Below are 18,795 nucleotides of genomic sequence, written 5' to 3'. Positions count from 1 at the left end.
TGGTCACCATGTGCTGTGACACACAGGCTCTATCCTTGTGGGATAAAACTGTAAGAAACTAGAGGCAATCAAATTTTACCAAAAGAGAAAATAAACCCAAAGGTTTGGGGGTGCAGTGCATTGTTCATCTGCAAAACAATTCGTCATAAACATTAGTGGCCTTCAGAATAATGGACAGATGAGAACTTTGTAAAAGACAGAAGAGCAGGCTTCTGTTTGAAACCTGTACTGCTGGAATCAAAGGTGTTGAGTCACAGGAAACATCATGTAACATCATCAGCATCGACATGACCGGTGTTTGACCTGCGTGGGTTTTCGAAAAGCAAATGCCAGCATTTTTGTACTGAAGCTGTTGATGACATTTTGTATATAATTTTCTTCATTTTCATGTCACCATTTCCAAAAACCCTCACAGGAATCAGTTTAGATCCCAAATCTCAGTATTCTTAAGGTGCGTTCAGACTGAACACAAAGTGAACTTTAGACAAGGCACAATAGCATACACAGTCATTGAAGCGTGTTGGGCGCACATTTACTCTGGGACAAGGACAAGTCATCCAGAGTTGAAAACGGGTTTAAGCCGTTTAAGCCAATTTAAGCCAAACCGTGCTTTTGCTCTGGGTTTACGAATCCACTCCAGAGGGAAATGGAGTTCCTGCTGAGATCAGAGTATGAGCTGTCACACAAACAAAACAACAGACACACTCCACACATACACACAAGCTGTGTAGGCTTCTAGCTAGCTACAGCCAATGTCTGTAATGTCTGTTTTATAATGTCTGCTTGGGGCGATATAAAGTGCGAGTGCGAAAACATTCCAGGGGTCAAATAACCCCAGGTGAAGATGAGCTTCTCATTCAGTCTGAACACACCTTGAGAATGAAAACAGCATTTATACCACAGGAAGTGTTACGGAATTGATTTTGATAGGTTAGCATCTCCTTAAAAGATAACTCTGGCTTATTACAACTTGGGTCTTCCGCTGCGTTTATGTAATGTTGGCAGAATGGGGAAGAACAGAGAAACCGAGGGTTGTCCGTGTAGGGAGTTAGGGAGTTGGCAGCTTTTGTTTCGTTGCGTTCATTAACAAGTGAAATCAGATAATGACAAACAGTGTGCAGCTGCTGAATCAACTGTGAGTTGAGTTAATATTGGATTTTATTTGGAAGTAACTGCCAGCGTTGGCAGTGGGCTTTGTGGCCAGTTTGTCACCACTCTGTTGACACGTCTGTAGTTCCTTTTCGCCAACCGGGAGATGTCGTAACTGTCCAAATTTTCCGACTGAACAATATGAGGTAGAAGTGGCGATGTTTTTTTGTTTTTTTCTTCTAATTTTGGCCATTGGAGTTGCCTGTAAACAGGATAATATAAGACCCAAGTTGTAATAAAGAATTAATGTTCAAGAGAGGTTCACTTTACAGACAGATACTTCTGAATATGGTCACATCTTCACCACCTTCATGTTGCCAGCGGGTAACACTGACTGGCCAGTTTATTATTCATATTGCAAATCCAATAACATCCTCCTGATGTCCATGCTCATGACTCCACTTCACTGGGCACCGCTTTGTGCAGGTTGTACTCATCACCATTTTTGTCATAAGAAAGAAGCTGCAGCCACATATCTCGGCCACAGTGAAAACTTTCTTTGTTATTGATGTTGCTTTGTAATGTTTCTCTGGGGAGAGAAGAAATGCCAAACCAGGAGGTGTATGACTGTCAGCCCTTCAGTGAACTGTGTACCAGAGCAGACCTGATTCTGTCCTCCTCCTTTAAGCCTCAAGAAATGGAAACTTCCCTCTTGTTCCACCGGGACATGGCAGAAGTTTTCTATGAATATTTCTTCCTCTTCTCTTAAATATTAAAAAAGACCCAGTGGATGACTCCTTGGTATCTTAGTGGTGGAGGTGTACTTTTTGTGTTTATACCTATCTAGCCACCCTATTTATTTTATTTTTTTTATAGTCTTCAATTGTCAGTGTAAAGTACAGCATGCCTGTTCTTTACTCAGACTGCTGTGAGGTTGACTGTTTTGTATGGATAATGTGAGATACCTGATACATGTTCTTGTTGTGCTCAACAGGATCAAAATGACCTCAGAGTTCCACTTTTTTCACTGTTTCATTACATTTCCTTTCTTTTCTTTTCTTTTACCTTGTTTTATATGATTTGGTTTAATTATTTCATCATGTGAAGGTATTTTCCCGTAGAAACTGCCAGGTTTTGCATTGCCCTGTCTGTGAAACCCACACCTAGTTTGTTAATGTACCAAAAATACCATTACAAGGATGTTTTTTATGCTATTTTTACTATATGTGTTTGTTTATGTTTCTTTTTTCTATTAAAATGCCAGCAGCTCAGCTCAGCAAGTAACGACATCTATCAACACTTGAGGCTGTTTATACACAAAGTATTGTCGAGAATCTTGGCATTGTCACCCAATAAAGAGGACGGGGAGAGACTGATGCATCATGTCTTGTTTGATGTGTGTCAGTTGTGCAAGACATCCACCGTTGCTCCCGTCAGCGGTGCGGCTCTGGCAGACGTCAACTGTCAAAGGAAGCATAAGCCCACTAGCCATGGTCCTTCTTTGGGCTTTGGGTATATGCCATTTGAAGCAATAATAAGCACATAAATTGTAATGTGCTGGGCTTTCGCATAAAGCACTCTCCGCTGATACACAGAGGAGGCGGTACACAAATAATAGATGTACCAGCCAAAAAGGGGGGAAAAAAGATGGATTTGAAAAGGCATTTTCTAAATGCAGATCCAGATTCATAATGTTGTCTTTTTATGTCTTTCAATGTGCCATTAAACCAAGACGTGTCTGTCTCTTATAGATTAGGCCTGAATAACATTTGTGCATTGGTTTTTCTTTTTTCTTATTTGTTGATGTAAGTTCTTTTACATTATTAATCTGTTAAAACAAAATCATGAAATAATGAGAAAATCTTTACCAAGCAGAAAAAAACGATGAATGTCTTATCTACAGTGAAATACATATATGAACAGAACCACATGGGCCCTCACTGACAGAAATGTCTTTAAACTTTATCTTTAATTTAAACTCAACATCAGAAATCAGGAAGATAAAATTCCGAATTGAGCACAGTGCCTCAGAAATGTGAGTGGGTGTGAGAGAGCTTCCCTGCATGATAAATACTGTAAAATGTCTGGTGCAGACTCCTGCACATCCTGCAGTGCCTGGAATTGAGCGTGTATTAGCGTTGTCACCTCAAACCTCTTCAAAAGTCCACCGCTGCCTGAGAATCAGATGTGATGGTGGGAACTCTTAACTGACACACTTCTCCAGGATAACATTTACTTTTAAGAACCTTAAACATTTCAACATATTAAACTCAGTGAGTCTGCTGGAGAGTGTTTGGAAAATGTAATATCTTGGACAACAGGCTGCAGTTGCTGGTTGTAAACTTCCACAAATTCAATAAAAATAGGAGAGAGCAGCAAAGGTTTAGCCTAGAGTAGCATCCAGGACTGGCTTCCACACAGGAGACTCATCACTAGCAAACTGATAGCAGTGGGCTTTTTACGTAACCTATACTACACTTAAATTAAATAAATGAATTTTTCCTTAGGCAATTTGCACACTACTACATTATAGTTTTAAAACACATCTATTTAGCCACATTAATGCCTAGCGTTCACACTACTCCGAACACCTTTTGGAAGTAAGGAAGCTGAATTAGTGACTAGCTGGTGAACATAATGCAGCATTCACAAGCTGAAGAGCCAGACATTGTTTTCAGGAGTTGGCGGAGACCAAAACAGCTAAAAGAGGAGTGAATATGAAACATACATCACATACACACTTCAAAACATGTTATGGTTGTGGCTTTACAAACTGTGAGTGTGGTAGTCTGAAATGAACTGCTGAAGATCACAACCATGAGGTGAATTCAGCTCAGGGTCTAATTTTTCCCCTTCAGCAGCCTGATCCATAGGACCTGCACAGTGTGAACACGAGGACCCTCTGAACAGAATGAATCTAAGTTGAACACTTTCGTTGAAGCACTGTCAGTATTAACTGAGCGCTGAGCCAACATCACTCCTGCAAACGGAATTAATTTATTATTAATACCAGATGTGGGGGAAAAAAACAAAACACATGTACCGAGCCACAGACCGACCAATTCAAGATGTTCTAAGTGCAGAAGTGCAGCACGCAGTGTCTTGCAAATTTGAGAGCATCCTTGTGTATAATAAATTGTTAAATCAAAGCCTCTCCACATGGGACTGTGTTCATTATAATCTTTATTACATTTTTCAAAAGAAGCTGTTCCTCAGGCTATTGATTCATGAGGCAAAGCACAAATCCATTTAAATTGGGTTTCTATTCAAATGATGTCCCATTGCAACATCCGCTCCTCATCAAAACAATAATTTCATATATTGTAGATATAATAGTTTTAAGAGTGTTCAGTGTGATATTTTCATGCTTTTTAATGATTCAGTTAATACAGTGACTGCGATTCAGAGTTGGCAGACTAAACAGATCCTTCCAATCTGTGTGGCATATTAAAAATATCTCAACCTAATTTGCACTCTCAAGCACTTACACTGCATTGATTGGTTCCAACTTGACAACAATTTGCGGAAATGGTTTTTTAATGTGTCACTTCAAAGTACAAGGCCCTTAAGCCAAAGAAAATGAAGTTCTGTATTTGCAATTATATGAGGAAATCATGTAAGACTGTGAAAGGTATTTGCAACTCCTGAAATGGGGTTAGACTTAAACATCTCAGGTCTCTCGTCTTCACAGCCCGAGGGTGGTGGTCAGCCTCTTTTGACAAGAATGAACCTTTTGGCGAGTGCTTCTCTGACTTGTTTAATGTAGATTAAAGATTTTTTTTTCAGCCACCAATATACTGTAATCTCAATTTGTCACACTGATAACGCCACCTGTGCCCATTCATCATCATCAAAGATAGTAAGTAATCACAATATCATATCCAAAAATGAAGAAAATGCAAACTTGCAGTTTACTACAGTGACACATTGTGTAAGGGGGCACCAAAATCCCTACGATTCATCTTCCATGGATGCTGAATAGCCCAGCAAATAAACAGCTGGACCAGATTTCATAACAGTTTTGGCAGTTGGACAAACAGACTAGCATTGTATTTTTTGCAAGGCAACAACCAAACCCTGGAGTTCCCCACAATTGTCATGTCACATACACCTTATTAGTTTTCTTCTTCATCTTAAGTGTCTTTATTTATGTCACATGCTGAGCCCAATCCATTACAACTGAGTAAACTCTGTTAGCTGTTTAAGAGATGTGGTTACAAGCTCTGAAGAAAGCCAGTAAGTGGTCCTTGAGTTTCTAACTACCAGTCCCCAGGCCAGGAAAGGATGTTCACATAGAAAACCAATTCTAAATTCTGAAATGGTTATCTTCACACAGTTCTAGTTGTACATGATCGGTTATCACGTCATGTGTTATAATTCGACAATTTGAGAAATACAATTATTTGCTTTCTTGCCAAGAATTACACAAGAAGATTGATGCCACTCTCAAATCTTTACAGTAAATAAAGCTAAGATGGTTAGCCTAGCTTTGAATAAAGCAAAAACAGCTAGCTTGGCTCACTCCAAAGCTAAAAGAGACCAGACTACCAGCACATGTAAAGCCATGTTATATCAAGTTTTTTTAATCTGTACAAAAACTGAAGCGTAAAAAACGACAAATTTGTGCTGAAATCCTGACCTTACTCTGCGGTTGCCAGGCAACCAGTGGAGACTTTGTGCTAAGCTAAGATATCCTTGGCTGTAGCGTACTTTTTAGCACACAGATATGAGAGTGGTAGCAATCCTCTCATTTAACTCTAAGCAAAAGGGCAAAGAAAATGTCAAACTATTCTTCTGAAGCATCAGCACAGGAGCTATTAGAGACAGATGAGAGTGGTATCAACCCTCTTAACGCTTCCCAACACACTGTATAGCCCTTTGACAGATTCATCAGTTTTGTGTTATTACATTGGAGATTAATTAGCTCTGCTTTATTGCAAATAAATATGATGACATCATTGTGTACATGTATGACACTTATATAACCCACCTACAATAAGTTATTTGGTTTGCCCAAATACAATACAGAGTGAATGGAGATGATATTTCACATCAATAATAACCTGCATGTCTGACATCTCACCTTTATTCGACATAATCCTCTCAAATGCAGCTACACAAGGAACATGAATTATTAGTCTGAGGTCTGAATAACAACGTGTCATGGTTTGGTGTTAGGTTCCCTTTTGTACAGACTTACCTCAAGTCTGAATCGCAGTCAGTGACAGTGCTGTCTTTGTCAGTTTTTCAATCTCATTTGACTTGAGTTGTTAAATCGTGAATATTGTACTGTTAGCCATCTTTTAAAGTCAAATCTGCAGCTCCTCTGGAAAACTTAGGAAACACAGACACACTTTGGTGCTCAAGCACTTCACATGATCAAAGCTGAGACCTCAAACTCCAGAGAAGAAAATCTCCTCCCTGTTCCCAGTCCTGTCATCTTTTCAGTCCCAGCGCTGGGTGTCACGGCCTCCCAGGCTGCCACTTGAACACTGATAGACAGTCGGAGCAGCTAAGTTTGCATGGCCGCTCTAATCTCAGCAGCCCTCTGAGCAGCCAAGGACTTCCTCCGCTGCAACGCTGAGGCTGTGGCGTCCGTGATGCCGTGGTAGCTGTCCGTCTCCTGAGAGTCCTCGCTGTTCTGGGACTTGGTGCTGTCCTGCGAGTCCGGCTTCTGCCTCAGCGCCCGGTTCTGCTCCTCCTTCAGCTCCACGTAGGAGCGAGAGAAGGTGTGAAAGATGGACGTTACGGGGAAGGCCATGAGGAGGATGCCGCTCAGGATGCTGCTGAGCGCCACCACCTGGCCAGGGATGCTCCTGGGCACCATGTCTCCGTAGCCCACCGTGGTCATGGAGATGACTGCCCACCAGTAGCTCCCGGGGATGCTGGTGAACTCCTGCTTGGCGCCCATTTCGCTCTCAGCTAGGAACACTAGTGGGGAGAAAAGAGCCATGGCCACGCACAGGAACAGCAGCAACAGGCCGAACTCACGTGTACACCTCCTCACCGTCAGACCAAGCGTCTGCAAGCCTAAGGAGTGCCGGGCCAACCTCATCACGTAAAAGATCCTTAGAGCTCGCAGGACTCTGAGGACTAACCCCACCTTCTCCAGGTAGTTGTTCCCTGATCCCACAGGTTTCCCTCCCACCGACAGAGAGTCCACGATGAGGGTGATGTAGTAGGGGAGGATGGCCACCACGTCGATGACGTTCAGAGGCGTTCGCAGGAACATACACTTGCTCTGCGTCTGAATGAATCGCAGCAGGAACTCGAGGGAGAACCAGGCGACGCACACCGTCTCCAGCACAAAGATGTTATAGCACCTCTGGGAGCACTCACCCTGCGGAGAATGAAAAGCACATAAAGACAGACATTAAGGGTTGTGTTACATTATGCAACAGCTACAGCAGCATTCAGCGAGTGAGATACGTGAACTCCAGAAGCGCTTCAGATAGAGGTGACGTGAAGATGCAGCATGAAGTCAGTAATTAAGAATCTCTTTCAAAGCCTGGTTGATTTGTGGGTTTGTCACTGACAGAAGAGGTTTGTGCGTTTGATCTCGCAACAAAAAGGTGAGTCTATTCTTTCACGGACCAAAACACAACAGAGGAGGCACTGAAAGATTCATGAAGCGTAAAACAAAGGCTTTGATTATCTCATCCAGTGAACCTCACTCATAGATCAAACCTAGGTGATCAAGGGGTGAAAGCCGTACGAGATGTACATGTGCAGATTATCTTACATAAGACACTAACTGTCTTCACCAGAGTCAGTCATATCTGACTCAAAGGAGGCCGCACAGTGGATTGTTAAAGCTACCACAGCTGAATTGTTCTCTCTTTTAATCTTTTAATGATGATCTATTTTTTCAGGACTGCTGAAATAGCATTCATAAATATTTGAAAATATAATTATAAGAGATTACTTGGTTATTAAGTCAAAGTCACCCCTGGAGGAGACTGAAAAAGGAGTGCGAGTATGCTTGCATTTACTTAAGTGTTATTAATGACTGACAAATAATCAGTGCTTTATTTGTCAGATAATTATGTGTGGATTAATTAATATATGGGGAAACAATCAAACAGTTGAGAAAACTTTCTTTACATTTCCTCTTTAAAGGTCCCTCATTTTACACTTTTCCACTGTTTTATTTGAAGTGTTGATCCATAACAAGATATGTTTGTGGTTTTTAAGTAACTTAAACCATCTCAATGTAGTTTTAAATCTCATCTCTCAGACGTCTCTCTGGAGCTCTGGTAACAACAGGTTGGTGAGCCAATCAGAAGAGAGAATGTAAGACTCTTCTCATTGGCTGACTATTTTCTGAGTGATTGAATCGAAATATAGCAGATATCGGGTAAACACTCAGAGAAGCCAAATCCTACAAGGTTGGACGATGGGTCCAGGTGGGCGGGGCTTGAGGCATGGCGTAGGGCGGTGACCGGTTTGTTGTGACATCACAAAGTTACAGAAGTCTCAGTGTCTGAATACAGGCTGTGTGCATTTCTCTGTGGACTGAGCACTTTTATTCATTCACAGTATTAATATAGAACCTAGACCTGCTTTATAATAAAAGAAAAGTCATGGAAATCTACCATTTTACAATATGTTGACCTTTAAAACTTTTTTGTAATGTCATACAATACAGTGAAACAGATATTTCTAAACCATCTTGAATGCTTTCAGACTCAGTTCCCTGCTGTGTTGGGCGGCTCAGATATTCAAGACAACACAGGATAACTTTAGTGAGCCGGGGGATTACCTCTACAAGCAGCATAGTGGTAAAAGGTTGTCTGCAAGTGTGAATGTGCACAGCTGCGAATGTATGAGCAAACAATTTTTTTCCTTTATATTTGCTCAGTCAACAGCTCTGCTCCATGGAGACATCATTCCAACTGACCGCCCGCACAGGAGAAAAAGTCCTCTAGGATTCAGTCTCATGCATTTTTAAGCACATACACTTAGTTTTGCATATAGCACAGTTTTTGCCCTCGGGACGTCAAACTTGCTAAACCCATTACGGACCGTGTAAAATCACTGGTCGGCAAAGCTGGGGTTGCAGTTTTTCTCCCAGCAGCAACAATAAGCTACTAAAGTGAAGGCTCACAAGTGAAATGATAGAAATTAGTAATAATATTGAGTATGGGGACTTGAAAAAGTAGCTATCATCAAAGTGTGCAGAATATGTGTCTTTAGCAATGCTGCCGTTACTAATTTTCATTGACAGTGAAAGCACAGATGTTCGGGTTGATGATGGTCAGAAAGCTCCCTCTGAAAGATGAAGGTACCACTTTCAAGTACGACCACCCTTTAGTAAATGTGTTGGACGTTATTGGTTCTGATGGAAGCTTTGGGAAAATCATTCCTGTCCCACCTCCACAGGCTGGATGTGAAAGTGCTGTATAGTAACCGCTGCCAGCCTTACTTGTTATCTTTTGATTACAAACCTTCAAACTTATAGTTCCAAATTTTTTGCATAGTAATTTGATAAAAATCTGGGTAACTTGGTCCACTTTAATGTCCGCTTCAACAGTAGTAAAACTGAACGCTGACAACACTCACTGCCTCACATCATATCACTCCACCAGTCTTTAACATCAATAACTTTACAGGCAACGTGGATTATGTAGTAAATGTTTGTGTTTATGTAAATGTGACATTTAGTTAGTCTCCTCATCGGTCCACACATGCCTGATGTTCTCAGCTGCTGCCATTTTTCCTCTCTCCTAGAGCAGACGTTTCAGTGACATTTAAGTCACATGATTTCTGTACGGCATAATTTCTTCACTGAATCTGAATTTTCACGGGGTGTTAATTTACTCCTTAATGACTAAAACACATTCCTTAACTATGTTGCTTTCTTATCCGTATAACGTTTGGCTGACATAACGTTATATGAGCTTTATAATGTTATATTGCATTATGAAAGTCTTGAAATCAAGAAAATCATATTGAAAAAATATTGCATAAGGATCATGATGCAACAGGTGTAGCACCCTCTCACAAAATTTTAATTTAAACTAATATTGTTGATGCCGGTGATGAACACACATATATATATATATATATAAAATATATATGAATATATATACCACCTACTTACTGAGGAGTGTAAACAGAGCACACAGACATGTTATTTTCATAAAATGTGCATTGGCTGAAGTCCACAATTAAATTAAAATAAACAATAGGGAGTCAGTTCTCTGCCTCAGCACAGCTCCATAGGCCCCTGGCCAGCTGCTGCCAAGCCTAAAGTTTGGCTTCATGCTTTTTATTTTCAAATGTGAAATAATAACTATGAGGTTATGAGAGACAGATTGAGCCTCAGTTTGAGACGATTTAAGCCAATTTGGATCAGAAACAAAAACCTCTCCCCTTTTATAATACCCAAAACATTTGGATAGTCTTTGTCATTTCATCTGTATAATATCAGTAAAGTATTTTCTCTTTCTCTGACCAGCCCTTTTTTCCCATGTCATTTTATTCAGCTGTAACTGTGCGCCACTCCAATTGCTCCTGTTTTCAATCCATCTTTGAATCGCCATGCTCCTGTGGCAAATCTTTTTTGGAGCTAGAAAAATATTTTTCTTTCTATCAATTTTCCTTATAACAGCGCGGCACATAGCCATCTTGAAGCTCGATGTGCTTTTGCAGCACGAAGATTCAAATGTGAGGTGAAATACACCCTCTAACCACATGCTGTCATTTCACATCCAGAGGAAGATTTAAAAGCCAGAACAAATAAAAGTGCTACTGTTCAAATCCTTAGGGAGTTCACTCATTTTAACATGCAAACCAGTATGTTTCACACATCCTCTGTCATTCTGCTGTTCTTCATCCACAAGGGAGTCTTGTCTGCTTGTGCTTGTGTTTGCAACTCATACTGTCCCTTTCCTTGAATTTGAGCGGACTTGTGTTGTTCTCTGTCAGAGGTTTTCTGGCTGAGTGCTTTCTCCACTCCCTCCCGCTCCATCCTCCACCTCGAGCAGCCTCTGATGTACACAGAGCAACGCAGGATCAAATTAAAAGCACACAATTATCCGTCTCAGCGATCAGGGGACTCTGACCCTGTCACAGCTGAAGACAAGCGTGTAAACCAAACAATGCAGGAAGCGACGACCTCACCTCTGAACCCCGCGGATGAGTTGGAGTGGGTGTGATTCAACAAACAGGCAGACTTCTGATACTGAGCTGGGTCCGTTTTCGACAGGCTTTTAATTGATTTATTTACCCCCTCTCATTTGTGCACATCACTGAGCTCCACTATGTAGACTAGGTGTCTGCCGCTATATTCCAGGAACCATCTTAATATACATCGTCACAAAACCAGACTCTTATTACAGAACAATACCATGATTGTGTGTGAATCCTCATGATTATTAAGGTCAAGCATGGACAGTAGTATTTCCATTCATGAGATAAACTGGCAAATTTATGAGTGTATGTGCTATAAACACCAAGTCTAGGTTTCACCTTTAGCACTGGTTGTATCTTTAATGTTAATACAAAGAAAAAAAGAGTATGCCTTGTTTTGCTGTTGATATAATTGGATGTTCTTTCACGTGAAGTTATGGTGGAAGTTGTGTTCAGTCATAAATATGTAAACAGATTGAAACCATAAGGGATAATAGATTAAACAGGCTCAATTACCAATACCCGCTGCTACCACTGTAATAAAGTGTAATAAAAGGCATATGCTTACTATACTATGACATTTTTTATGTCTTGCTATACTATGACGTTTTTTGATGTTTTTATACCTTACTTTACCATGATGTTTTTATGTCTTGTAATACAATGGCTTTGTGCTGCATGGAGATCAAGTAGTTAGAATTGCTATCTCACAACGAGGAGGTTGTGGGTTCAAATCCGGTCCTGTGCCTTTACGGTACAGTTTGCATGCTCTACCTGTGGGTTTTTTTCAGAAACTCCGGCCTCCTCCCGCAATCCAAAAACATGGATATTAAGTTAACTGTCTGCTCCAATGACTTTTTATGCCTTACTATAGGCTATTATGACGTTTTTATGACAAATTTCTACCTATGTATACTATGACGTTTTTTGACGTTTTCGTAATTTACTATAGTATGACGTTTTTTTTACATTTTATACCTTCCTATACTATGACGTTTATATGCCTTACTACACTATGACGTTTTTATGACATTTTTATGCCTTACTATACTATGATGTTTTCAAGCCTTATAATACAATGTTCAAAATCCGGTCCTGGTTCTTTATGGTAGAGTTTGCAGGGCCTCCCTGTTTTACTTTACTATGATGTTTTTTTACGTTTTTATGCCTTATTTTACTGTGACGTTTTTTGACATTTTTGTTTCCCTACTATACTTAGACATTTTTATGTCTTATTATACTATGACGTTTTTTGACATTTTTATGCCTCACTACACTATGATATTTTAATGCCTAACTGTACTGTGACGTTTTTAATGTTTTTATGCCTTACTGTACTATGACGTTTTTATGCCTTACTTTGCTATGATGTTTTTATGTCTTATTATACAGTGTCATTGTTTGACGTTTTCATGCCTTACTATACTGTGTCGTTTTTTTCCTTACTATACTAAGACATTTTTATGTCTTCTTATACCATGATGTTTGTTGACATTTTTATGCCTTACTATACTATGGTGTTCTTTTACTTTTTTATGCATTACTATACTCTCGTTTTTTATGTTTTTATGCCTTACTATATTGTGACGTTATTTGACATTTTTGTCTTACTATACTATGACGTTTTTATGTCGTATTGTACTACGACGTTATTTGACTTTTTTATGCCTTGCTATACTATGACGTTTTTTTGACATTTTTATGCCTTAATATACTATGTCATTTTTTTTATGTTTTTATGCCTTACTATATACTGTGACGTTTTTATACGTTTTTATGTCTTATTATACTATGATTTTTTTTGACAATTTTGTGCCTTATTATACTATGACATTTCATTCCTTACTATACTATCAACTTTTTATGTTTTATTATAAAATAATTTTTTTTGACATTTTTATACCTTGCTATACCATGATGTTTTTTTTTGTTTTTATGCCTTACTATACTGTGACACTTTTATGTCTTATTATACTATGACTTTTTTATGACATTTTATGCCTCACGATACTATGATGTTTTTTTTAACAATTTTATGCTATATTATACTATGACATTTCATTCCTTACTATACTATGACGTTTTTTTTACGTTTTTATGCCTTACTATACTGTGACGCTTTTAGACATTTTAATGCCTTAGTGTACAATGACATTTTTTTTTTACGTTTTTATGCCTTAGTATACTATAACTTTTTTTGACCTTTTGATGCCTTACTACTATAGTTTTTATGCCTGATTATACTGTGAAATATCATTCCTTACTTTACTATGACATTTTTTGACTTTTTTATTCCTTACTATGTCATTTTTTTTTTTACTTTTTTGGCTTACTGTACTGTGTCGTTTTTATGCCTTACTGTACTAAGACATTTTTATGACTTTTCATGCCTTAGTATATTATTTCTTTTTTTTTTGCCTTTTATTTTTGTCTTACTATACTGTCGTTTTTATGCTTTACTATTCTATGATACTTTTATGACTTTTTATGCCTAACAATACAATATCGTTTTTATGACATTTTATGCCTTACTATACTATGTCGTTTTTATGCTTTACTATACTATGATATTTTTATGCCTAACCATACAATGTCGTTTTTGTGATGTTTTATGCCTTCCTATAATATGTCGTTTTTATGACTTTTTAGACCTTACTGTACTATGATGTTTTTATGCCTTACTATAGTATCTCATTTTTATGACTTTTTAGGCCTTACTATACTATGATGTTTTTATGACTTTTTATACCGTACTTTACAATGTCGTTTTTTGGGGGTTTTTTTGCCTGATTATACTGTGGTTTTTATGCCTTACTATACTGTGTCGTTTACATGACTTTTTATGCCTTACTATACTATGTCGTTTTTATGCCTTTTTATGCCTTACTATACTATGATATTTGTGTGATTTTTTATGCCTAACCATACAATTTTGTTTTTATGACTTTTTACGCCTTACTATACTTTGTTGTTTTTTTGACATTTTTTTGGTTTACTGTACTATGTATGTATTTATGATTTTTTATCCCTTACTATATATACTATGAACTGGTTATATGTTCTATGAGCTTATTGTACAGCTTGATAGTGCAATGGTTAGTGCTTTGTCTCACAGTCTAGTGGTCGTCGGTTCGAAGCCCACCTCCGGCCTTTTCCAACAATGATAATACAAGCATAATACGTGTAACTGCATCTTTATTGCACTTTTTATGCCTTACTATACTATGTCGTGTTTATAACTTTTTACGCCTTACTATAATATGTGGGATTTTTTTATCTTTTTGCCTTACTATATATACTATGAGATTCTTATGTGTTCCTATGAAATGATAGTACAGGCTCAGTGGTGCAATGGTTAGAGCTTCTGTCTTAAAGTCCAAAGGTTGTAGGTTCAAAGCCCACCTCTGGCCTTCTCCAACAACAACAATACAAGCATAATATGTGAAAATGCATCTTGATTGAACTTTTTATGCATTACTATACTATGACGTTTTCATGACTTTTTATGCTTTACTATACTATGTCGTTTCTATGACTTTTTACGCCTTACTATACTATGTTGTTTTTATGCCTTACTATACTATGTGGGTTTTTTTTTTTTTTGCCTTACTATACTATATCGTTTTTATGCCTTATTATACTTTGTTGTTTTTATGACTTTTTTTGCCTTACTATACTATGTGGGTTTTTTTTTTTTTTTTGCCTTACTATACTATGTCGTTTTTATACCTTATAAACTATGTGTTTTTTTGTTTTGTTTTTTTTGCCTTACTATACTACGTCGTTTTTATGCCTTATAAACAGTGGTTTTTAAAAAAAAAAAAATCCCTTACTATACTATGTCGTTTTTAGGACTTTTTACGCCTTACTATACTATGTGTTTTTTTTTATTTTTTTGCCTTACTATACGATGTCGTTTTTATGCCTTACTATACTATCTTGTTTTTATGCCTTATAAACTATGTGTTTTAAAAAAAAAAAAAAATTCTCTTACTATACTATGTCGTTTCTATGACTTTTTACGCCTTACTATACTATGTGTTTTTTTTTATTTTTTTGCCTTACTATCCGATGTCGTTTTTATGCCTTACTATACTATGATATTTTCATGACTTTTTATGCTTTACTATACTATGTCAGTTTTATGCCTTACTATACTGTGTTATTTTTATAATGTTTTTATGCCTTACTATACTATGATATTTTCATGACTTTTTATGCCTTACTATACTATGTCGTTTCTATGACTTTTTACGCCTTACTATACTATGTTGTTTTTTTGACTTTATTTTGGCTTACTATACTATGATGTTTTTATGCCTTACTATACTATGTCGTTTTAATGCCTTATAAACTATGTGTTTGTTTTTTTTTAAATTTCCCTTACTATACTATGTCGTTTTTTTGACTTTTTTTTTGGCTTACTATACTATGATGTTTTTATTCCTTACTATACTGTGTTTTTTTTATTTTTATGCCTTACTATACTATGACATTTTCATGACTTTTTATGCTTTACTTTACTATGTAGTTTTTATGCCTTACTATACTATAATATTTTCATGACTTTTTATGCCTAACCATGCAATTTCGTTTTTATGACTTTTTATGCCTTACTATACTTTGTCGTTTTTATGACTTTTTAGACCTTAGTGTACTAGGTCGTTTTTATGTCTTACTATACTATGTGTTTTTTTTATTTTTATGCCTTACTATACTATGATATTTTTATGACTTTTTATGCCTTGATATACTATGTGTTTTTTTGGGGTTTTTGTGCCTTACTATACTATGTCGTCTACATGACTTTTTATGACTAACCATACAATGTCGTTTTTATGACGTTTTATGCCTTACTATACTATGTCGTTTTTATGAATTACTATAATATGTGGGGTTTTTTTTATTTTTTTGCCTTACTATATAAACTATGACGTTCTCATATGTTAGTATTAAAAGATTGTACAGGCTCAGTGGTGTAATGGTTAGAGCTTTTGTCTCACAGTCTAGGGGTCGTTGGTTCGAAGCCCACCTCCGGCCTTCTCCAACAATGATAATACGAGCATAATATGTGGAAACGCATCTTAATTGCACTTTTTATGCCTTACTATACTCTGACGTTTTCATAACTTTTTATGCTTTACTATACTATGTTGTTTCTATGCCTTACTATACTATGACGTTTTCATGACTTTTTATGCTTTACTATACTATGTCGTTTTTATGACTTTTTATGCCTTACTATACTCTGACGTTTTCATAACTTTTTATGCTTTACTATACTATGTCGTTTTTATGACTTTTTATGCCTTACTATACTATGTCGTTTTTATGACTTTTTTTGCCTTACTATACTATGTCATTTTTATACCTTACTATACTACGTTGTTTTTATGCCTTATAAACTGTGTTTTTTGAAAAAAAAAAAAAATCCCTTACTATACTATGTCGTTTTTATGACTTTTTATGCCTTACTATACTATGTCGTTTTTAGGACTTTTTACGCCTTACTATACTATGTGTTTTTTTTTGCCTTACTATACTATGTCATTTTTATACCTTACTATACTACGTTGTTTTTATGCCTTATAAACTATGTGTTTTTAAAAAAAAAAAAAAAAATTCTCTTACTATACTATGTCGTTTTTATGACTTTTTACGCCTTACTATACTATATCGTTTTTATGACTTTTTTTGCCTTACTATACTATGTGGGTTTTTTTTTTTTTTTTTGCCTTACTATACTATGTCGTTTTTATACCTTATAAACTATGTGTTTTTTTGTTTTGTTTTTTTTGCCTTACTGTACTATGTCGTTTTTATACCTTATAAACTATGTGTTTTTTTGTTTTTTTTAAATTCCCTTACTATACTGTGTTGTTTTTAGGACTTTTTACAACTTACTATACTATGTCGTTTTTTTGACTTTTTTTCGGCTTACTATTCTATGTCGTTTTTATGCCTTACTATACCATGTGTTTTTTTTTTATTTTTATGCCTTACTATACTATTACATTTTTATGCCTTACGATACTATGTTGTTTTTATGAATTTTTACGCCTTACTATAGTATGTTGTTTTTATGCCTTTTTATGCCTTACTATAACATGTCGTTTTTTTATGCCTGATGTGCCTTATTATACTATGTCTTTTTTATACCTTACTATACTTTGTCGTTTTTATGACTTTTTATGCCTTGCTATACTATGTCTTTTTATGCCTAACCATACAATTTCGTTTTTATGACTTTTTATGCCTTACTATACTATGTCGTTTTTTTTAACTTTTTTGGCATACTCTACTATGTCGTTTTTATGAATTTTCACTCCTTACTATACTATGTCGTTTATTTTTTACTTTTTTGCCTTACTATACCATGTCATTTTTATGCCTTACTGTACTATGTTGTTTTTATGACCTTTTTGCCTTACTATACTATGTCGTTTTTATGCCTTATAAACTATGTCGTTTAAAAAAAAAAAAAAATCCCTTACTATACTATATCGTTTTTAGGACTTTTTACGCCTTACTATACTACGTGGGTTTTTTTTATTTTTTTGCCTTACTATACCATGTCGTTTTTATGCCTTACTATACTATCTTCTCTTTATGCCTTATAAACTATGTGTTTTAAAAAAAAAAAAATTTCCCTTACTATACTATGTCGTTTTTATGACTTTTTACGCCCTACTATACTATGTCGTTTTTATGACTTTTTTTGCCTTACTATACTATCTGGTTTTTTTTTGTTTGTTTTGCCTTACTATACTATGTCATTTTTATACCTTATAAACTATGTGGTTTTTAAAATAAAAAAATCCTTTACTATACAATGTCGTTTTTAGGACTTTTTACAACTTACTATACTATGTCGTTTTTTTGACTTTTTTTTGGCTTACTATACTATGACGTTTTCATGACTTTTTATGCTTTACTATACTATGTCGTTTTTATGCCTTAAAAACTATGTGGTTTAAAAAAAAAAAAAAAATTCCCTTACTATACTATGTCGTTTTTTGGGACTTTTTTTTGGCTTACTATGCTATCTCGTTTTTATGCCTTACTATACTATGACGTTTTAATGACTTTTTATTACTTACTATACTATGTGTCTTTTTTTATTTTTATGCCTTACTATACTATGTCGTTTTTATGCCTTAATACACTATGTCGTTTTTTTACTTTTTTTTGGCATACTATACTATGTTGTTTTTATGACTTTTCAAGCCTTACTATACTATGTTGTTTTTTTTTACTTTTTTTGCCTTACTATACTATGTGGGGTTTTTTTAATTTTTTTTGCCTTACTTTTTAACTGTCTGTTGTTTTTATTATTTTTATTGTGTTTTTAATCCTCTGTAAAGTGTCCTTGAGTGCTTTGAAAGGTGCTGCTAAATAAAATGTATTATTACTATTATTATACTATGACTATGTGTTTTATGAAAAAAAAAAATTTCCCTTACTATACTATGTCGTTTTTTTGGCTTTTTTTTGGCTTACTATACTATGATGTTTTTATGCCTTACTATACTATGACGTTTTTATGACTTTTTATGCCTTACTATACTATGT

The 18,795-nt window shown here is 36.1% G+C and overlaps 1 protein-coding gene across 1 annotated transcript in view; it reads right to left on the bottom strand.

Annotated features, from left to right (window-relative positions):
- Positions 1-4,269: 4,269 nt before the first annotated feature.
- LOC111233171 (potassium voltage-gated channel subfamily G member 2-like) overlaps positions 4,270-18,795 on the bottom strand; it is a 32,339-nt gene continuing 17,813 nt past the window's right edge. The window contains exon 2 of the mRNA XM_022760927.1: positions 4,270-7,429. Coding sequence (XP_022616648.1) covers positions 6,602-7,429 — 828 coding nt within the window. The 3' untranslated portion in view covers positions 4,270-6,601. The remainder of the gene's footprint in view (positions 7,430-18,795) is intronic.

Source organism: Seriola dumerili, unplaced genomic scaffold (assembly GCF_002260705.1).
Source record: "Seriola dumerili isolate Sdu_G_001 unplaced genomic scaffold, Sdu_1.0 BDQW01000378.1, whole genome shotgun sequence".
NCBI lineage: Eukaryota > Metazoa > Chordata > Actinopteri > Carangiformes > Carangidae > Seriola > Seriola dumerili.
Note: the sequence above shows the minus strand (reverse complement) of the source record. Positions and strands in the feature narration are given on the sequence as shown.